This window comes from Enhydra lutris, unplaced genomic scaffold, assembly GCF_002288905.1.
Source record: "Enhydra lutris kenyoni isolate GAN:26980312 unplaced genomic scaffold, ASM228890v2 scaffoldscaffold14, whole genome shotgun sequence".
Taxonomy (NCBI): domain Eukaryota; kingdom Metazoa; phylum Chordata; class Mammalia; order Carnivora; family Mustelidae; genus Enhydra; species Enhydra lutris.
In genome coordinates, this window is record NW_019154098.1 from 3352883 (window position 1) to 3375199 (window position 22317).

Genomic DNA, 22317 nt, shown 5'->3' on the forward strand with positions numbered 1-22317 from the left:
TTGGAGGGAGCAGCCGCAAAGGTCCACTGGTAACCTTTTTCTAATTTAGCTATCTGCTTTTATGAGCTTTCCTTATACGTTCAATTAAAAAAGCACATTTTTCTAGTGTCCCTGTTTGTTGCTAATGAAGTCCCATCACATACCAGTATTGAAAAAAAATTGTATATCTATTATTCAAATACACGCTGTTGGAAACATAATCTTTTGTTATAACCTTGCTCTAATGATCTCAAAGTGGTTATTTTTAAGTTGTCTTTGCTGTAGAGAAAAAGTATTCCATAGCACGTGTCTTTTTACGGTATGAAAGAACGTATCACTTAGGAGTTCTGTCTGGGGAACGTTAAACACAGGAAGTGTTTTTTCTTGCCCTTTGGGTTTGGTTGTTGAAGCATTTGTCTTTAAATCAGGAGTTTTACACACAACGTTAACGTGTTTCTGAGGGAGGCCTGCTGGCTCTGGTGCCAGTGCGCCCTCGCGGAGCCCTTGGAGGACGCTTTGTGGCTTCCCTCACAGGCACGCACCGAGGCTGGGCCGCCGTCCAGATGCGTCTGCTTCACGAGTTGGTCTACGCGTCCCGAAGAATGGGGAATCCCGCTCTTTCTGTCAGGCACTTGTCCTTCCTGTTGCAGACCATGTTGGACTTTCTGTCGGATCAAGGTGAGTGGATTCGGTGAACGAGCGCACCCCTCGTGCTGGCCCACACAGACCCGGCCTTGGGTTCCGGTGGTTGGTGCTCTCCGGTCCTCTGCTGGTGAGGAGACTCCGTGCTCCGCCGTGTCCTCCGCTCCCCGTGCTGCCCTTGCTGTCCTCCGGGGGCCTGATGCCGCTGTCCGCCATGCTTTCTCCCCTCTCCTCCCCGGGCCCCCTCCCCGTGTTGCTGCTTCTCTCTGTCTGTCGGCCTCCTGCGTGGGCTCGCCTTCCCCTTGCCTACGTGGTGCACAGTAGAAACGTCCCTGCACAACACTTATACAGAGAGCTGCACGATTCGTAAGCGTGTTGCCCAGCGAGTTTTCACCCAGTGCCTCCTCCTGTAAGTGGCAGCCAGGCGGGAAGTACACCCAGAGCCGTGAGGACCCCACGCCCCCAGTTACACTCCCCATGGGAACAGCTGCTTACGGGCCCCACCAGGGATGCAGCTGGCCTGTGTCTGCGCTGGGGCCATCGTGTGGTACTCTGCCCGCGTGCCGGGCCACTGTCCCCTGCGGTCCCCTGCCTGTCACCCGCTCTTACTGTAACGGGACGGCGTCTGCTGTTTGGGTTCAGGCGTGATCTGTTTGTTTCCAGGCCAGATTCCCCGCCGGGCCCCAGGCGTGTTTATTTTGTGCCTGCAGGACGTCTCCCTCCACGTGTCCCGCGGGCACTAGAAAGTGAGCTCGTGCACAGTGGAACTTGCCGCTTCCCCAGCCCGCCTCCCTTTCTGCCTGCGCTGCTGGGCCGGCCAGTGCGTGCTGCCCGTTGGGTTCCGGGGGACTCGCTCTCTGCCTGGAGATGCATGCGTGGGGAGTTTATTAGGATGTGCTCCTGCGATCAGTCTGACCAAAGGGATAAGGAGGAGGCCAGATTGGGCAAAGGAACGTTGGGCCTCAGTCCGGCGTTGGCCGAGGCCCCACCAGCCCCGCAGAACTGGCGGGCGTTGTCGCCAAGCCAGGCTCGGTGACCGGTCATGCAGGGCCTGGGGAGGCAGTTTCTGGAGAGGCCACAGTTGCCCCAGGGGGACCCTGAAGCCAACCTGCTGTGTGGTGAGGCCGAGGCCTAATACTGCCGCCCCCGCTGCTGCGTGTGCGGGGCACCCAGGGAGGGGGCCTGGTCGTGGGGGAGGCACTCTCTCAGCTGAGAACAGGCTGTGTGGAGGGCGGTGCTCCTGTCACCGGGGGCTCCATCCTTCCGTGCCTGGGGGGCCGCCACTGTCTGCTCCAGAGCCCTCCGTCCCTCCAGCTGTCCCAGCGGGGACCTGCCCCAGCTCAGCCACTGCACCCCTCCTGCCCTCCCCTGGCATCAGCCAGGTGTCCTCTCAGTTTCAAAATCAGTGTGTCCTGCTCACCCTCTGCCTGGGGCTGGTCCTCGACTCCTCCGTGCGGCGGTCTCCTAGACTGCAGGTTGGAAGCGCGGCCTGCGTCTCCTCGCGTGGGGGTGCAGTGTAGACACGTGAGTTCCAATAACGCGAAAACTCAGTAACGGTCAGCTTCCAAACAAGGGACCGAAGTTGGCGTGTGATTGCCTTTACACAACCAGGAAAACGGTCGGTCTGACTCCCGGGCTTTCCCGGACGGGACGGGGCTGGCATACATCGTGTGGTAGGCAGAGTCTGTGGGGGACCCTCGTTCCTGATAAAGTCCGAGGGGGCGTCCAGGATTGGGTGAGATTCCTCTTGTGTGGTGTCCTCATACCCTGTGTCCTTGACCTTCCTCCAGGCGGGCTGCATGGACTTTGCGTCACGTGTACCATGAGTGCCCGCCATGTGCTTTCTCTTCTCTCGGGAGGCCTGTCCCCATGTCGCCTGCTGGGACTGGGGGACGTCTGTTTTCCCCAGGAGACTTCCACAGCTGTCTCCGAGTGAGTGGCTCCTGTAGCCCCTTGCTGCTAATGACCTTGTGGTCCAGGTGGCCCCAGCGCGTCTGTGCTTGGACCGAGGCCCCCGTGGACGGTGGGACCACTGCTCCTCTGTGCTGACTTAGTTTCCCTTTGCTGCTACTTTTGAGTCTCGTCCGTCTTCATGCCACCTGCAGAGTTCAGCTGCGGAGTGGCAGGACCAGCGTGGCAGCGGCTAGATGGACGGTTCGTGCCTTGAGTTTCTCTGAAGCACAAGGCCGGACGGAGGTGGAGTTCTCAGACCAGGCCGGCTCTGGTGTCCAGTGGTGACCCAGGCATGGGCCTGTCTGTTGCTTGATGAACTGAATTTTTGCTTTTGGATGGGTGACCAGCTCTCTTTAACCCCCCTGAGGGCGTTTGACCCTCCCCACGACCCAGCAGCTGTGACAACACAGTGTGCCGGGCAAAATGTCCAGCCCGAGTGTTCTCTGCCTGCTGGGCCGTCGAGTGCTGAGTGCCTCCTGACCCACGGCACGAGGCCTTCTCCCCTTTTGTCACGGGTCTGCTCTCTCTCTCGGTACCACTTTCCCCACGCGGCTCACGTTTAACCGTGTGCGGGCTCGTGTGACTCTGAGTCTTGAAGACAGGCCCACAGCCTGCCTTGAACTACTCACACCTTCACCCGCCTGATTTGGACTCTTTCTCGTAAATACACACCCCCCGTCCTGCGGCAGGGCGTGCTCACTCCTTCCCCACCCCCTGTTCCTGGTCACCGTGTGAGTCCTCTAGGCCGGGATTCCCTCCTGGCAGCTTTGATGAGTCCCAGCGCGACCTGCTCCCGCTCTGTTCTCTTTGCACGCTGCCCCCGACCGCAGCGGGGGAGGCCTGTGTCTCCAGCGGGTCAGTGCCTTGTCTTCCCTCCGGAAGCTCTGGAGGGAAGGAGCTTGCTGGTTGCTGGCGGTCATGTTCAGCTGGTGATCTAAAGACACGGAGTTTAAAAGGAGAGGAGCTTGGGGCATCAGACTGCTGAACGAAAAGCCGTCTCCTTAAAGGTCTGTGTGTAACGGTGTTGGGTTATTCGGAGTCTTGGGGGAAAGGTCAAATGTCGGGAGGACTCAGGAGTCTTCCCTCTGATGGCCGTGACCTCAGATGCCTGATGGCGTTCTTTCTGGGCCTCCATTTTCTTATTTGTAGAGCTAGGAGAGCACAATTGTGAGGTAGTTTGTTTTCATTTTAATGATAGCTATTTTACTGTAAATTTTTAAATTTTATTTATTCATATATTTATTTAAGTTCAGGGCTTGAACTCAGGACCCTGCTTGAGACCTGAGCTGAGATGAAGAGTCGGTCATTTAACCGACCGAGCCTTCCAGGCGCCTCTAGTGATAGGTATTTTAATGTATTGGATGACCTTTCCCCCAGAGAGCTCATGATATCATTTATAGAGTGGGTAATCAACGTTTCTAAATACTGCTGCGCGGAAATGAAGTGTGGACTAGAGGAGCAGCCAAGAAGGGAATCACTGATCCCGGGCTCGAGGGAAGGGCTTCCTGGCTTCTTGTGTGTGTCAGCCTGTCTGGGTATTTGCAGGTGGAGACGCTGCGAGCTGGGGACTTCTTGCCCTGCCCTCTGCCATGTGCGCTCTCTCATGTGTCATAGGAGTGAACGTGTAAGATATCAGGTCCGTTGTTAACACGGAAGGCATTAATTCCCCGAGGACGCCTGTCATTTTTTTTTTTTTTTTTTTTTTTTTTTAAGATGGAAGGACTAGGGACGACTGGGTGGCTCAGTTGGTTGGACGGCTGCCTTCGACTCAGGTCATGATCCCGGGGTCCCGAGATCGAGTCCCACATCGGGCTCCCAGCTCCATGGGGAGTCTGCTTCTCCCCCCTACCTTCTCCTCGCTCATGCTCTCTCTCACTGTCTCTCTCTCAAATAAATAAATAAAATCTTTAAAAAAAAAAAAAAAGATGGAAGGACTAACTTGAGAATCTGTGGACTGTTCAGGAGTGTGACTGTGTTACCGATTGTGATTGCTGATACGGGGTCCCTTCCCGGGGCCCGAACTCCCCCCCCCTTCGATACGGGGTCCCTGGCCATGCAGGGGCACTTTCTGTGGCAGCATGGCTGTGGACCAGTGAGCTCCGGGGGTCGCAGCTGCAAACCTGTGACCTGGTCCTGTGTGCTGTGCACAAGTCCGCTGAGAAGGCGTGGGACCCCCGAGTCTGTGAGGGCTCAGGCTGGCGCGCATCCACACTGTCCAGCCCGTCTCTCCCTGCTCTCTGACCTGCGGTGCCCTGGCCAGGCCGCTCTCTGGAGGCTGCAGCATTTCTGTTCTGCTGCCCTGCCTGCCCTCCTGCTTCTGTCACCTGGTCCGGGCATTTGTCCCTCACTGTGATTCCCGCTTCGTGGAGCCTACTGTGCCGGTGCCTGCTGGGGCCGTGGCTCCCCCGGCCTGGGCGCTCCTCATGCTCAGGACGTGTCACCTGCACCTGGAGCAGCACCTGACACCCGCGCGGCCCCGGAATGCTGCTCAGTGAGCCCCCGGGGCTTCTGTGTCTATGAGTCTGCCCAACTGACGTTTCCTCCAGTTGTCTGCTTCAGAAACCCCTCAGGGGTACTGGGGGGCTCAGTCACTCAAGTGGCCGCCTTCGGCTCAGGTCATGATCTCAGGGTCCTGGGATCGAGTCCCATGTTGGGCCCTTGCTCAGCGGGGAGCCTGCTTCTCCTAATTCCTCTGCTTGTGCGTGCGTGCTCTCTGTCAACTAAATAAATATAATCTTTAAAAAATAAAATAAAAATCCCTCTGGCTCTCGGTCTTGTGCAGCGTGGTTAGGGAAACTGCTGCCCGGGTCTGGGTCCGGCCCCGGCTCCTGGTTGGATCCTTGGCTGTTGGAGCCTGCGTGGTCGTCGCGGACGCCCGCTCCTGTGGAAGGGAAAATTCTTGCTGCTTTCCCATCAGAATACTCAAAGAGGGCCAATTGGAAAAATTAGCTGGGGACGGAGTCTTATGGATTTTGCTGGAAAGTCCCGGAAGAGAGGACGAAGATTAGCCAGAGAGTCGTTGAGCTACGGTGAGGTGCAGAAAATCAGCTGCGTTCCGTCCCTCCTGTCGATGCCCCAGTGAACAGCCTGCGGGTGAGGACGGGGTGCCACTGAAGCCGGGGACGACCGGCGAAGGAGCCTCCTCCATCAGACTAGTCTCACTGTGCTGTAGCGGAGGGTGCTATGGTCTCGCTCTAGGGTCAGATGCTCTTAGTGAACCGGAAACTTCACACAGTTGCTCGGGCTGTCCCTCCCGGGGTTGCAGGATGATGCGTGTGTTTCACTGTGTTCAGCATTCGCCGAGGGCTCTGGGTGGAGCCTGTCAGAGCTCCGGTGTCTCCTCTCGTGGCAGGACTCTGTGGAGCGAGGACCTGCCGTGTACAACTGTGTGTCAGGTGCAAGGAGGTTCTTAACAGACGTCCAGAGACATTTGTGTCCTTCCCTCCTGGGGCCCGGACTTCAGCTGCTCGGGCAGGGGTTGCTGGTTTTGTCGCCCGAGGACCTTAAGAGGACCCAAGAGCAATGGAATGTCTTGTCGAGGAAACAGTGCAGTGAGCCCAGAGGGCCAGCAGCCGTGCGGTGTCCTCCTCTTGTCCTGTGGGTGATGAGCAGCACTGCTGCTCCTCTAGTCTGGTGGGAGTGCGGAGGGCTGCGGGTGGCAGGTGGGAAGGAGGCCGAGGGGAGGGCCGCGTGGGGCCGTGAGGCACCGTCTCTGGGCGAGCAGTGGTGCTCAGTGTGGCTGCCACGCGAGGACGCGCCGTCTTGTGTACGCGGGTGGATGGATGTAGACGTGGTGCTTCCTACCTGGGCGACTGCCTTCCTCAGCCCTGCTTCTCCTTTTCCCGCTTCCGTAGCTACCGTTTACTCATTCCTCACGTCTCTGTGGACACCATGTTTGCGCTCACCTGTGAAGCCTTTCTCAGTCCTTCAAGGCCAGCAGTTTGTTCCTTTGCAGTGCTCCCTCCGGTGGGTGGGACTTGCCTGCGGAGCCCTTCTGGCCCGCCGTGTGCCCGTTGCTTACGTCATGAACAGACTCCCCGGCAGGGCTGCAGGGTCTCCAACTGGCTATTTCTCATCCCCGGCACCTCGTGGCACAGATTGGCGTGCGTGTATCGTTGAACACATCAATAATGCATGTTCTCTTCTTAAAGATTTATGTTTTAGAGAGTGTGCACATGTGTGTGTGTGCACATAGGGGGGCGGGGCAGGGGAGAGGGAGAGAGAGCCCTCAAGCAGCGTCCTGCTGAGCGCAGCGCCCGGCACAGGCCTCGATCCCTGGCCCCGGAGATCATGACCTGAGCTGAAATCAAGACACAGCTACCCAGCCGCCCGGGCCACCCAGGTGCTGCTGTTTTCCTTTCTTGAAAAACAACTTCATTGAGACTTAATTCATGGAGCACATGACTCACCCCCTCAGATTGTACACTTCAAGGTTTCGTGTGTTCCGGTTACGGGCACCCGGAAGCAGGTTTAGCACCTCCAAGAGAGCCTGGTGCCCTACTGGCTCACAGCCCTGGGTGCGCACGTCGTGTGGAATGCACTAACGATGAGTTCTTGGGCTTTGTTCGCTGGCTTTCTCAGCTGCTCCGCTGTTCCTGGCGTTGGCAGTGCCGTGGTGAACACCTTCAGCTCTTGGGCTGTTTGAGCAGGAGGAAGGTTTTATCCGGGGAGGCTCACTGGAGCCATCGTCGTGAGCGTCCTTATTGCTCCCGGAGCCCGTCGCCAGATGGCCTCCGCCAGCACCGCTCTGATTCACCGCGGGCGGCAGTGCTGGTGAGTCGGTATGCACGGAAGGCCCCCCTCTTGGTTTAATTTGTGTTGTCCTGGTAGCTCGCAGGGCTGAGTACTTTCCCGTGTGTTTGTACACTCACTGCACGCCTCTCGCTCGACCCTCGGCGCAGCTGGTTCTCATCTCTTGGGGTGAGGAGGCGTTAGGGTCCCGGCTGCTGGGCTGGCGAGGTCTCCGCTGCCCTGAGATGCTCAGGGGCTTGCCCGAGTCTCCCAGTTGGTGAGGGAAAGCCAAGCGGAGAACCCAGCTTTAGGCCTCGTCGGCGGACGTAGGCCCAGCTAGCTATCAAATGTGTCCGGTGCCGTCGTCACCGGGCTGGTGTCCCGCAGGCTCAAGGGGTCAGCGCGCCTCCCACAGGGGCTTCCCCGGACTGGAGCGGAAGGCAGCAGGGGAATGTTATAAACGCTTGAGGGCGATCTCCTCAGTGGACCCCGGCGTTGGAAAGAGAGATACAGTCTGTGTCCCCCAGAGCAGGCCCCGTGTCCCCTCCCTCTTGCTCTCGTGGCCCTTCCCCCACGGCCGCGGCGCTTCGGGTCGGCTGTGGGAAACTCCCTGTTTCACCTCGGCCTCGTTTCTCCCGACCGGCCCCTTAGCCTTCCCGCGTCAAGCTAGCGGCTCTCGAGTGTGCGAGCTGGGAGGTGCGGGCAGTTTGTGGTCCCTGCGTGTCGTTCGCGTGTCATCCTAGGGAACAAGAGCCGCACGCCCGGGTGAGCCAGTCCCGCACAGCGAAGCACATCCCCGGGGGGCTGCCATCCTGTCGCGTGGCCGCGCTTCTCCCATGGCCCCCGTGCCTCGGGCCTGGAGACAGGGTGCGGCCTTTCCTGCCGTTCCTCCTTCGGGAACCCCCAGCCCTTGTATGGGCGTGTTGTCGGACTCCTCGCCGCTTGCTGTCCCTCTCGCCGGGGTCGTCCTCACGCGTTCATGGTGTCAGCTCCTGGCCCGCTCTGCCTCGCAGCTCACGCTGCCTCTGCTCTTGGTGACTTGCATGTCCGCGGGGAGGGTCGTTCAGTGTCTTCTCTTCTCCGGGTGGGGTTCCGCAGGACTCTGGACGCGTGGCTCTCTATGTCTCCTTACATGGCGCTCCAGACACCGCCATCCCCTCCTGCACACGCCCCGTCCCAGTCGGGGCCACCATCACCCGGCCAGCTGCTGAGCCCAGAAACCCCAAAGGCAGGCTTGACGCGTTTTCTTCCCTGCCAGACCCGCATCTGAGTCCTGTCAATGCGTCCCAGGGTCTTACCTCCTCAGCAGATCCCAGAGGTGGCCACTTGTCCCCACCGTGTGTCCTCACAGCACAGTGGACACCACCGTGAGGCCTTAGCTCTGGACCCCCATCCAACCCTCAGGGGTCTCCTGGGCCTACAGCCCTCTACTTCGTGTCCCGTCTTGTTGCTTTTCTGCTTCAGACCGTCCACGGCGTCCCATCGCTCCCCCGTGGTTCCCCGACCGGTCACCCTCCGGCCTCTTGTGCACTGACTTAGCTTCCGCCGCACTTCCTCTTGCTCCCGTCTCTCCCGGAAGTGTGACGGCTCTCTGTCCCTCAGGCCTGAGTTCAGACACCCCGTCTCAGTCTGCCTCGTGGCACCGTGTGTCTCCTCGCCGTTTTGCGGCTAGCCGTCCTCCTTGCTAGAACACGAACTCCTGGGGGCCGACTCTGTCTGTCCTGCACGGACCCCTGCCTACACCCAGGACCGTGTGCGGTGGGTCCCCACTCAGCACTTGTTTGGTCACTGTCCGATGAGGAAGGCCATCCAGCCTCCCTCCACTGCCTCTTTTCCAACTTGTGAAATGGGCACATGAGCCCACCGTGAGGGTCAGAGGCCCTTAGTGCCGACCATCCCTCCCTTTGTCTTGTAGCCGGAAGCTCCTGAGTCCCTCCTCTTACGTGCAGCACTCCCCGATGGCGGCTTTGGGATTTGGTCCAAATGACACTTAGCACTCAGGGGAAATACTCACGTGTTGAAGGAAAATCTTCGTGAGCCAGCAGCTAGCCCAGAAAGTGCAGGGCCAGTTCCAGGGTCCCACCTGGACTTAAGACCCAGGGAGGAGCCTTTCACCAGGACCCGGGGAGGCCGGCACAGCAGGTGTGCTCTGTGGGCTGAGAAGTGGTCTCTGGTAAGTAGAATAGAAATTATTAGTGGGATATTTTTAACTTATGTGTCTTCACTCATTTCTGAAAACCAACATCTTCCTTTTTGCCTCTGTAGTCCTTATTTGTTTGCTTCAGAAGTGAACCACAGCCCAGGGCCGAGGGGGTGGTGTCCACAGGCGCCTCGTCCAGTCCCGACACTGCGAGGCACCTTGCAGTGTCGGGACTGGACGAGGCGCGCAGCCACGCCCACCTCCGTGTCCCCCAGCCCCATGCGCTCTCACTCACCGCAGTCCTCGGCTTTTTGTGAATTCTGTTTTCCTCGTCCTTTTTTATACTCGTGGGTATGTTACTATGTCTTCTTTATGTTGTTTGAATCTGAGTAAATTGTAAATGATATGAAAATAAGAATGCATTGTTTTACTAGATGTTAGAATTGGAGATGGTGGGTAAAATGGCATGACCTGAACAACTGAGAGTCTCCTAGAATATGAGCTAGCAGATGAAAACACAGGGTTTGGGCTCTAAGCTCTACATGTTGTATCTTATTCCCATTGAGAAGCACAGACAATCTGTGGATTTGAGTTTTTACCCTTTTGTTTTGCATAGCAAGATGCAAAGAACTACAATATGAACTCTGGCCAACAATGAAGACCATAGTTTTTATTTTTATTTTTATTTTTTTAAAGATTTTATTTATTTATTTTTCACAGAGAGAGAGATCACCAGTAGGCAGAGAGGCAGGCAGAGAGAGAGGAGGAAGCAGGCTCCCCACTGAGCAGAGAGCCCGATGCAGAAGCTGATCCCAGGACCCTCAGACCATGACCCAAGCCGAAGGCAGAGGCTTACCCCACTGAGCCACCCAGGTGCCCCAAAGACCATAATTTTTAAATTAGAAAGGAAGTATGTATTATTTTGCTTCTTGTTTTTCATTCCTGACATGCTTTTACCTCTTGTATTTTTTTCCAGTGGCATGTATGGTTTCTTGGGGAGTTTTGATTGAACAGGTTTCATTTTTCACCTGGGTGGGGAGGAGGGCGATTAAGCTTGTGAGCTGTTGTGTGGGAACTGCTCAACAAAGGGGTATAATCTGTTTCCACTTGAGTTTATACAGTCCCTTTTGTTTGTTCAGAAATAGACAGAAGGGGTTGAACCAAAACCCTGTAGAAATGAAGGGAAGCTTTTGACTTCCTTTTGGTTCTGTTTGAAGAGATAAATACCGTGTAGTGCGGGGTAATGAGTACCTGCCGGCTGGGTGCATTCTCCGTCGAGAAACCACACGTAAAGTAATGAGGTGAAGAGAAACTACCAGCGCGTCAAAATCCCAAATACATTAGTGGATTTAGTAGTTACAGGAAAATATTAATTTGCCAAGTTTCAGATGAACCAAAATAGAACATCCTGGGGTGGTTCCAAGAAGGGCCCCTTGCACGTGGCCTCTTGTAGGACACCGGGGGCCAGACGGCGTGAGCTGTCACGGTCGAGTGGTGTCTCGCTGTCTGGTTCACTTGCCCACCAGCGGCTGCACGAAGTGCCAGTGGACCCTTGCCCAGGCCCGCCGTGGCCATTTCTGGTCTAGACTACGGCAGCACATCCCAAGGGATATTCTTATTTCCCGAGACCCGTTCCTTGCCAGCCAGCCACCCGGGGTGGCAAGGGTTGTTTCCACAGCAGGTGTAATCCCTGGCAACCTTCTGCTCGGAGAGCACGTGAGGCTGCCCACTGCTCCGGAGCTAGAGTTCAAGGCCCAGCGGGGTTTGCCTGTGCCTTTCGGTCTGGCTCTGGCCACCTGCTTTGTGGAGTCACTGGGCTTAGCGGCTGTTCCCGGAACAGAGCCTCTGTGTTCACATGTCTGCTACTCCCCAGAATGGAGCGCTGTTCTTCCCCACCTCTGAGAGCTTTCCTCGACACCCTCAGGTAGCAGAAAAAGCCTTTCTTCTCGGTTCTCCCCCACACTTACGTAATGGTGCTCAGCGCGGTGCCGTGTTAATCGTGAGCTTTCGTGTCTGCGGACTGCACGTGTGAAGCTGGACAGCCAGGATCTGGGCTGCTTTTCCCCGAAGCCCCAGCCTGGCGCAAAGTGGGACTCAGTGCTCGATAAACTGAGCGCCTTATTTCCTCCTGGGTAGGTAAAGTGAGGATTCTGCTTCCCATGCTGTGCTGGTGTAAGGACTGGAGACAAGTCTCTGGAGAGTCTGAAACGTAGAATGTGTTCAGAAACCCATCATGGTCACTGTTGGTTTGCTTCTGACTTGCAGAAGTGTTTGAACAGGGGCGCCTGGGTGGCTCAGTGGGTTAGAGCCTCTGCCTTCGGCGCAGGTCATGATCCCAGGGTCCTGGGAGCGAGCCCTGCATTGGGCTCTCTGCTCAGCGGGGAGCCTACTTCTCCCTCTCTCTCTGCCTGCCTCTCTGCCTACTTGTGATCTCTCTCTCTGTCAAATAAATAAATAAAATCTTAAAAAAAAAAGAAGTGTTTGAACACACGCAGCTCCTAGAGCAGAGAATCGAGGCGAGGACTCGTGGGCTCACCTGCCATCGTTGCAACAGCTGTCTTCGAACAGCATTGACCATGAGCCAGAGTCGTCATCGTCCACGTAAACCCAATGTTTGATGAAGAGACACCCGTTCTTTCTACCGTGCATGATGTCCCGTATCAGCTGGCTCTGCTGCCCTAACAGAGTGCTACAGTGGGTGGTTTGAAATAGAAACGGATTCTCTCACAGCTGGGATGCTGGGAGTCCAAGATCGAGGTGCCGGCAGGGTCGGTTCTATTGGAGGCTTTTCTCCTTGACTTGTGGACACGTCGTTTCCCCTTGTCCTCATGCAGTCACCCTCTGTGCAAGTCTTTCTAACCCTTCCCGGGAGGACACTAGTCAGATTGGATTAGGGCCCCGTGTGATCTCACTTTGCCGAAATTACCTCTTCCAAGGCTTTGTCTCCAAATCCAGTCGTATTCCCAGGACCCTACTGGGCACAAGGCCTTCAACATACGAACTTGCAGGGGAATAATTCAGCCCAGAACACAAACTATGATCTGCCCTGTCACCACCCATTAACTTGATCTTTATGGTCCACAAAGAGCTCAGAGTGGCTCGTAGTAAGTTACAACACGTGCCTTTTAGAGTCGGCAGCGCAGCTGAGCGGGGCGGACTGGTTTGGAATGAGCGCGCTGCGTACTTTCCAGGGTCACTCACGGTCCAGATTCGTTCTCTTCTCTTCTGCGTGTAGCATGCGGACAGAATAAAGTTAATTGTCCCAGGCTCCCGTCATATCTCCCTGGTGTCCTGCTTCATTGATTTAAGAGAGAAGAAGGAGGCACTGGTGCAGGCTTTTCTGTATGTCTTTTTTTTTTTTTTTTTAAAGACATTGAGTTAAATTCAAATTCCTATTGACTAAACAACTTCTAAGTGGCAGGGATCTAATTGGGGGAAAGAAATGGCGCGTTCCTCAGTAGGATAAAGTACAGGGACCTTTCACGTGTTCTCTGGGTGACTATCTGTACAGATGACCCCACCTTTGCAGGGAGGGGATCCTCTGTGCCAGTCACGGAATCCTGAAACCGGGGTGCAGAATGACCGTGGTGAGCGTCGGTGTCACGTGGTCAGCTGGACCTCTGCAGAGGCAGGGCTTTGGGACCGGGCCCGCTCTGAGGACAGTGTAAGAAACTGGGACATGGCCGCTGACCGAGCCTGGCTGACCACAGCGAGTCTTTGTTACTCTCTGTCGTCGTGAAGATGAGCGTTCTCGCCGAGTGCCCGTGGGCTCTTCCGATGTATCCGTCATGTTTTATGCACTTCCAGGGATAATTTTAGTGGGACGAGAATGCAGAGTCCCAGGGACTTATTTCTCCTGAACCTCAAGGCTCTACTGCGGGGGGGCTAACCTCGCGGTGGGATGAGAGTGTTACAGAGTGGGGGAAAGGGCGGTGTCTGTGTGGCTGTGGATGGATTTGGAGGACAAAACAAGATTTAAAAGCTCCAGGTGCTGGAGGAAGTGGCAGGAGGGGCCGCTCTCTTCTGGCTGGGGCTTTCGAGCACTTGGAGGCCATGACATCTCAGGGACCCTGCAGGGGCAGCGGGGACCTGCGGCGGGGCCTCGTGTGACATGGCAGAGGCTGCAGGCGACAGGAGTGCGCTCTCAGCCTCTCAGAGACCTTCGTTCGTCTCTGCACTGGGGTGACGGGCACCCCACGCTCTGTGCCCAGCACAGCCCCGGCACGTCGCAGGCCAGCAGCAAGTGTCCTTTTTCCTGCCTTACCTCTGGCTCCCTTTGTTCTGACGTGTGTTTCAGTGAGACAAGTTAACAGCATCACCAGCAGCACCCCGCGTGTGGGACACTGACCACGTGCCTAGCGTTTCCAGCCTCTCATGGGACCCCGAGTGGTCCACCTGCCAGTGGGGAGGCAGGCCCTGCCAGGGTCCCCCTGTGCCCGCACCTGGGGCGTGGTGCAGCGTGCTCTGCTCTCAGGTCTGTTCCCACCCTTCTGGTGGCCCCCTTCTCCGGGTGAGTGCTCCGTCTCTGCTTTCCGATCACCTGCGCTCAGTGTCCCGGTGCTGCGGTTTGAAGCCTAATTCATTTCCTCGTTCACCCAGCCAGATTGGTCTTCTCAGAGTGCCCTTCCGTATCTGTCCTCAAGGGCAGCACCTTCAGGGACAGGGAGTCAGGGACCAGGCCTTGTCCGCCCCAGGGTCTCTGGGTCCCAGGAGGGTCCTGACCGTAGTCCATGTGCACCTTCTCTGTGCTGGGCCCTGGATATGTTCCCCTGTGTGCCGCACGTATGGGATCCATCCGAACCCTCACAGTCCCCCACGAGGGCAGCGGCCTTGGGCATAGTTTACCGGGAGGGAACGAGGTGTGAGAGGAGCTCACGTGTGGGAGGCCTCAGGTGTACTCCTGGGAGGCAGTGGGATCTGGACCCCGGCCGTCTGGCTCTGGGGTCTGTGCCTTTACCCACTAGCCTTGAGTTTGAGGATCCTGCGCGTTGACATGTCCTCATCGAATGCCGAGTGCCCTTGCCCTGCTCTGACGAGGCACCAGGCCCCCACGCTGTGTCACCAGCGGCAGACGCCACGCCTTAGTTTGTCCTGTACCATGGTTGTCTGTCAGCGGGGGTGCGGCTTCATTGGTTTGAAAGACGAGGGTTGGAGGAGATGGAAAATGTCAGGTTGAATTTATTCAGCTTCTTCCTTTGATCACCAGCTCATTGCTTTGCTGCTCAGCCCAGAGAGAACGCGTTCAAGTTTGCCGTTCATCAGCGTCACAGTGGGTCCGAACTGGGCCTGGGGCGGGTGCGCCCTGGCCTCCCTCTTGGGGAGACAGACTCTCAGTCTCGCATTTGACCGTGTCACGGGGCTGAGGGAAGGCAGGAAGGGAGAAAAGATGTGTGTTTTCCAGATGCTTCCATGGTCCTCACTTTGGCGTTACCTCTGTGTCTGCCAGAGCCAGTAGCCGGGTATCCAGAGGCCGGGCAGGCTCCTCCTCGATCAGGGGCTAGAAATCTCTGTGGACCCAAATCTGTGGTTGCATTCTGACTTGTGGTCACATGTCCTAAAATCAGAGAGGTTTTTTACCTCCAGGGTGTGACACAGAAGTGTGTTTATTTCATTCACTTACATCTCCTTGGAGAAGAAACATGAGCAGCTATAAAGATACTTTTGGTTCACAAAAATGATGAAATTAGTATTACATAAAAGTAATGATTTGAGTTTCGAAAAACAAGGTTATCCAAAGCAAGTTACAAAGTAGGTCAATGTTTTTAGTAAATATAGATATAAATTTGTAAGTATAAAATGGTTTATGGAGATTTGTGGTGGGGATTTAAGAGTTAAGCTCTTGCTATTGTTAAAATATACTTTTATTTTAATTAATTAATTAATTAAAAATAATGTCACGGCACTTTTTCTTCTCTTTAATTAGAAAAATAAGCCCCGCGTTTCTGGGAGACCCTGGGTGAGGACCAGATGCCCGTAAGCCCTATTCTGGCTGCCGGGAGGCCCCCACACCCAGCCAGTGGGGATCCCGGAGAGCCAGCATCCTCCTGAGCAAGTGGGGTGGGTGGGGGGCACCTTTAAGCCTCCACGAATGGGATTAGCCCTGGAGTGGCTGTCAAGGCTCATAACATCTACTTTTAAAAAGAAAAATTCACTCATGATTTTACAGTTATATTTCCTCCCCCACTACCCCCCGCCCCCCAGGGACTGTTTCCTTATTCCAGAAAGACACTTGTCAATGCTCAGTATCAAAACATTGGGCTATTGGTTTCTTTCTCCCAGTCGGCCCCCGGAGAGAGCCCGCTGAAGGAGGGTGCATTTTAACCCAATGAGCTTCAGAGTGCATGTCTAACAGACCCCACAGAAACCCCACCAAAAAGGGGAATTGGGGAGGAAAAGAATCTTTAAAGCATCAGCAGACGGTCCGCGCCCCGACTGTAGAGAGTTGTCAGCCAGACGGGTGGCCAGCGCGCTCAGCGCTCCGCATAGTATGAATCGGGAACGCTGTTCTGTGCGCGAGCTGTCCAAGGTTCCTCGGCGCCGACGGACACCCAGCACAGGGACATGGTGCTTGTAGACTCAGCAGCTTGGGACCCAGCGAAGGGGGATGAAAGGAGTTTGTTTCCTGTGGCTAAATTATGGCAAACACGTACTTTCTTTTGTCTTTCAAGGAGGAAGGAGAGTAAACAAGGGGAACATGATCCGTTCTGTGAGCCGTGGGGGTAAGGATGGGACCAGGAGTTGGTCTCCAAGAGAAGTCTCACCTCTTAATTTGTTGGGTCATTTCTGATGAGAAGAAAATTAAAAATAAAGGGGCTCAGAGATACCTGAAGGTGGAAACCCCGAGCCACGATTTCGGCCACCCATCCTGGAATCTTCTCGGCTCTCCTTCCGGGCTCCCGGGCTCTCGGTAGCGCAGGCACAGGCCGTTGTCCCTCCGTGGGGACAGCCGCGTGTGGTAGGCTGACAAGTTACTTTCCACACATGAGACAGGGGTTAGCCTGCCGCTTCACAGCTGTGGGGTTATTTGGACTATTTTATAGATGGTCGCTACACCACCGCCAATAAACTGTGGACACCACAGCGTGCTTTTAGACACTTGGTGTTGCGCTCACTTTCCCTTAAGTGTTGTTCCCAAAGGTCCAGGGGCTGAAGGCCAGCTGGAGTCTCAAGGATGGGCACAGCCCATGTGGGGACAGAGACACAGCGGTGGGGGTCCGAGAGGCGGCGAGAGGAGAAGGCAGCCTCCCAGGGGAAGATCGGCCCCGAGTGTCCAGGCCGGCTTCGGGCAGGCTGGCCTCCGGCGGTGCCGGGATCTGAGGGAGGAGCAGCCGCAGGTGGGGAGCACTGGGACGCTCTGCACCTTGCTCAGTCAGCCGGAGGCTCGCCCGGCACCCCTGCTGCACAGAGGGCCCGTCCTGGGTGCGTTTCGGCTCGTCTTCCAAATCATCACCAGTCTGCTGCCGCTCAGCTCCCCGTCTCTAGGCAAACTCAGCACGGGTCTCCGCCTCCTGGAGTTTGTCCACGAGAATTTTTATCTTTTCCTTGTGCTTGTCTCCCGTTTGAGGGCTCTGCCAGCAGCGCTGGGCACGGCTGGGTCTGGTCCGCTCCTCCATCTCCTGGCAACGGGACCCTACCAGCTCAGCTCACCCCTCCGTGTGTCCCAGTCCCCCTCGGTCAGCACCAGCCTCCGAGCCACCCCGTCCTAGCTCCCGTCTGCTGCTTCTGCCGTGTGCTCGGCTCCTCTGACTTGGGTTTCCTGGAGGTCCAGCTTTCTTCGTCTCTGAGGCTCGGTGCTCAGTGGGCTCCGCACATCTCCCTCCCATCAGCGGCTTTCTCCGCTCCCTCCGGCTGCGTGAGTGCCCTGGTCGCGTGCCCCGGGGCGCCGTCCCGCTCCTCTTCTGCTGGCTGCGCTCTGTCAGGATGGAGGGGTCTCAGCCTCACCTGCTCCCAGCCCACCTTGCCCCTCCGCTTCCCCCTGAGGTGCCCAGCCCCCTCCTCTGCGCCATGGGCTTGCTGCTGCAATGGGGTCTTGCATTTCACCGCTTCGCTGGTGATGACCCCGCCATGGTGCTACCCGGCCCTGCTCGCGCTCCCCTTCCCGCCTCCCCCACACGGAGCTGCAGCCGCGTCTCCTACAGTTACACTTCTGGTCCTGACCTCTGAGCTGGAATTTCACCTTAAAGCTGGCGTGTCCCCTGAATGTCAGGGTCCTCAGGGGTCCACTGGGGATACAGGGTCCACTGTATCCCCAGTGGAATTAATTATCCTCTCCTTGACGGTGTCATCATTTTCATGTTGGAAACTTAAAATTTTGGTGTCCTGCCATCCTGCGTCCTCTCAGTTGTTTGCATGGGCTCTGTGCCCAGTCCGGTGCCCGAGTTTTTTTCATGTGGGATCCCACCTCCCCCTTCCACTGTCACAGCCATCACTCAGACTTTCACACCTGTTTCTTGGGCTCTCGCCATCGTGTGCTGCTTCCTGGCGTTGCTGCTTCCGATCCGTGCTTCACGCTGAAGCCCGAGGCCTCTCCTTGAGATGCCAGCAGAGTCACGTCTTTCCGTCCTCGGGAAGCTGCGGTGACTGCCCCTTCCTGTCTTAATAGAGTGTCCGCCCCATCTCAAGGACATCCACAATCTGATCCAAACCGTCTGCTTCCATCTACACAATCTGTATTTCCTATGTATCAGACTTTTTTGTTGTTCCTTGAGCTTGCTGCGTGGTTTTCCATGCTGTGCCTATCGTATGTGCTCTGTCCTGCTGTCCCCGTTCCCACGCTGTCCCTCCTTACCTCCTCCTTACCTTACATAGCCCTCAGTTTGGCCTCATTTCATTGCGTCTGGAGAATGATTTGCTCCGGCTCCTTTACCGGGTCACAGACTCCTTGGGGACGGGGCCATGCCTGATTCACCTTCGATCTTTCATCATTCCGGCTGGTGCTTTTACGCAGAAAGTAGTCAGTACGTGCTGGCCTGAATTAGGTTTCGCTACCCTGTACGGCTAGCAAATACCGTACTAACAGCTAACGAATTGCTGGTGAGTACGTATTAGTGGCGATCCCCCCAGGCATAGAAGGAGACTGAGGACGTAGGGGATCTTGTCCTCAAGGAAGTGGCATTCGGGTTGACTGTCTAAGGTGGGGATTTTCCTTACACAGGGCAGATACCCAGTATTTGTTGGCTACAGGGATGTTGAGTGAAATATGAAAGAGTTAGCCCGTTGTTACGAGTGAGAGCCTGGTGGAGAAGTGAGAGGCACCCTGAGCTAGGGGCAAGAGCTTTCCGAGCTCATCTATAAAATCAGGATGACAGCGGTGCCCCTCACCTCAGCTTTCGGGGACAGTTTAACGAGATAGCATATGTAAGGTATTGGGCACAGTCGGGCACATAGTAAGTCAGTCCTCATTAAATGTCAGTCGTCGCTGTGGGCCTTACTTCTGAGCACTGCCGAGAACAGCCTGTCTGGCTGGGAAAGGCTGCCTGCGTCCTTACGGTGAACTCTGCCTCTGTGGGGACGAGGGGGGCTCAGCTGCTCGCTCCGTGGACATTTCCGGGTGCCGCCTTCTCCTTTTTAAGATTTCACTTATGTATTTATTATTTTAGAGAGAGAGAGGGCGGGAGCAGGGGTGGGGATGTGTAGAGGGAGGGAGAAGAATCTCCAGCAGACTCTGCACAGAGTGCGGAGCCTGACGCGGGGCCCGATCCCACGATCCTGAGATCCGAAACCGAGTCAGATGCTCAGCCTCCCGCTCCCCGCAGGCGGCCCAGGGCGCCGTCTTCTTCGGGCGCGAGCAGCAGGTGTCAACAAACCCCGACCTTGGAGCGCTGCTTTGAAAACTCACGTCTGTATGTTTTTGAAATCACTTTTATTGTACAAACAGTGTATACTCATTTTAGAAATCTTGGAATACATAAACGGAGAAGAAAAAATGATGTATAATCCTGCATGGGCAAACGCTTAACATTTCAGTGTAGTTTTTGGTATTGTTTTCTCTTCTTTTTAACTTGGATTTACTGGGGCACCTGGGTGGCCCAGTGGGTTGAGCCTCTGTCTTCGGCTCAGGTCATGATCTCAGGGTCCTGGGATCGAGTCCCGCATCGGGCTCTCTGCGCGGTGGGGAGTCTGCTTCCCCCTCTCTCTCTGCCTGTCTCTCTGCCTACTTGCATTCTCTCTGTCAAATAAATACATAAAATCTTAAAAAAATTATATTTATTTTAAAAATATAGTTTTGCATCCTGATGTTTCATGTAACAGAGGTTTTCCATATTATTGCAGACTCTTTGCAAATGCTGATGCTTGTGTAAGTTTGCCCTGTGACTGTACTGTAGCTTATCACCTCATAATTGGCTATACAGATAAGATTCTTTCTGATTATTTATGATGTCTTTATTAAGATGCCTTCCCCTTCTGGGTGTTTTATTGAGATCTCTAGAGATACTCAGTATTTCCTAGTGCTTTAAATAGATGATGATATAATGAGCTCACTGCTTGACGTATTTGCCTCTCGTTCCGGTAGAACACGTTTACATACTTGGAGAGAACAAGGAAAATATTTAATCTCCTGGTGTCCTTGAGTGACTCCTTGAGTGATTATTAGAGACTCCGACCTGCCACTGTGTAAACTGAGTGAGGAACAGGAACGGGCTGGATGGGAGGGAGGCAGCTGAAGTGGCTCGCGGCGCGCTTATCCAAGTCCATCAGCAGCGCGTTAAGGAAGGGCTTGTCTTGGTGGGTGACGTGGCTTAGGCACTATCTGCTTTGGCAGATCACTGATCTTTACAGTGGTGACACCTGAGACCATCTTGACCTTTGCGGTGGGACCATTATTCTGTCAGGATGTATATGCAGGATGAAGAGAAGCTGAGTTGGTTTTTCTGGCCAAGGAAGGGGCTCACCTTGCTGGACATGTTGGAGTGTCTGTTTCAGGGTATCTGTGTTTTCCTCTATTTTCATGTACTGGGCAGTTTGGGTGGGCAGTGTGACAAAATGGAAAAAAGAGTTTGAAGTTGTAGCTGAGTCTGAATGTAATCTAGCGACTTGGTGTCTGAACGACCCCAGGAAAGTCACGTGACCTAAATGAAGCCTTGGATTCCCTCTCTGTAAAATGGGCACAGTGATGTCCAAGGAAAGTCACTCCGTATGGTGGAAAGAGTGCTGTGTTTGAGAAGCCTGAGCATAAAATCCCAGTCTTGCCATAAACAGATGTTTCTGCAAAGAAGACGTCCAAATGGCCAACAGACACATGAAAAAGTGCTCCACATCACTCGGCATCAGGGAAATACAGATCAAAACCACAATGAGATACCACCTCACGCCAGTCAGAATGGCTAAAATTAACCAGTCAGGAGATGACAGGTGTTGGCAAGGATACAGAGAAAGGAGAACCTCCTACACTGTTGTTGGGAATGCAAGCTGGTGCAGCCACTCTGGAAAAAGCATGGAGGTTCCTTAAAAAGTTGAAAATAGAGCTATCCTACGACCCAGCAATCGCACTACTGGGTATTCACCCTAAAGATACAAATGCAGTGATCTGAAGGGGCACGTGCACCCGAATGTTTATAGCAGCATGTCCACGATAGCCAAACTATGGAAGGACCTGAGAGGTCCATCGACAGATGAATGGATAAAGAAGACGTGGTGTATATATACAATGGAATACTATGCAGCCATCAAAAATATTGCCATTTGCAATGACGTGCATGGAACTAGAGGGAATTACGCTAAATGAAATAAGTCAGAGAAAGATGATTATCATATGATCTCACTGATATGCGGAATTTGAGAAACAAGACAGAGGATCATAGGGGAAGGGAGGAAAATATGAAATAAGATGAAACCAGAGAGCGAGACAGACCGTAAGAGACTCAACCTTAGGAAACAAACCGAGGGTTGCTGGATTGGAGGGGGTGTGGGAGGGCTGGGGCAGCTGGGACACTGGGGAGGGTATGTGCCATGGTGAGTGTTGTGAACTGTGTAAGACTGATGAATCACAGACCTGTACCCCTGGGACAAATAGTGCACTGTATGTTAATTTAAAATAAAATCCTAGTCTTGCTCGTGAGCCGCGTATCCCATCTTGGATCCTGCAGTCAGGTGGTGATAGCGTTTCATCGGGGGTACGTGTTAATATCTAGCAGGGTGACAGTGTGTGCAACAGCCCCCGACAGGGGTCTGGGTCTTCTGCTGACCACCCGGGCACACTTTGCACACTAGGTTCCCACTGGTTTGGAAGTGGTTGTCATTGGGCTCCTGCGCCCGCCAGAGCCCCCTTCGATGGGGACATGTGCCACTGAACCCCCAGGAGTTCCATGTCCTCATCGGCCTCTTTGTCATGTTGTCCCCATTTCTCTTCTTGCACAAACACTCATCTTTTGGCTTCTGGAGTCTCAGCCTGGATGTCTGGCATTGTATTTTTTTTTTCTAACTCATCTTCTGCTTCTTCCTTTTCTCCCTGCCCTTGACCTCAGTGTTGTCCAGAACGTTGTCCTCGGGCCCTCCAGTGTTCTGCTGCCTGCACGCTCTCCTCTTGGGTGATTTTCACGGCGCTCAGGACTCCTCCCCGCCTTTGTGCAGTGCCCTTGCCTTGTCACCGTCCAGCGTCTCAGGTCTCTTCGTCCTTCTGGGCAGCTCCTCCGTGCTGTAGACTCGGCGCATCGGAAGCGCTGTGCTGGGAGCGACGGGCGCCGGCCTCTGTGCTGGGAGCCATGGGCGCTGGCCTCTGTGCTGGGAGCTGGCTGTGGGCACTGGCCTCTGTGCCGGGAGCCGTGGGCGCTGGTCTCTGTGCCGGGAGCGGTGGGCGCTGGCCTCTGTGCCGGGAGCCGTGGGCGCTGGCCTCTGTGCCGGGAGCCGTGGGCGCTGGCCTCTGTGCCGGGAGC

At 55.2% G+C, this 22317-nt stretch overlaps 1 protein-coding gene across 2 annotated transcripts in view; it reads left to right on the forward strand.

Annotated features, from left to right (window-relative positions):
- The window catches only part of LOC111146550 (trafficking protein particle complex 9), a 636638-nt gene that overhangs the window by 112178 nt on the left and 502143 nt on the right, over positions 1-22317 (forward strand). Inside the window, exon 6 of one of the 2 annotated variants that reach the window (XM_022502136.1) lies at positions 514-657. The exons of the other annotated variant lie outside the window; for it this stretch is intronic. Within the exon in view, the coding sequence (XP_022357844.1) occupies positions 514-657 (144 nt within the window). The remainder of the gene's footprint in view (positions 1-513; positions 658-22317) is intronic. 2 annotated transcript variants of the gene reach the window in all.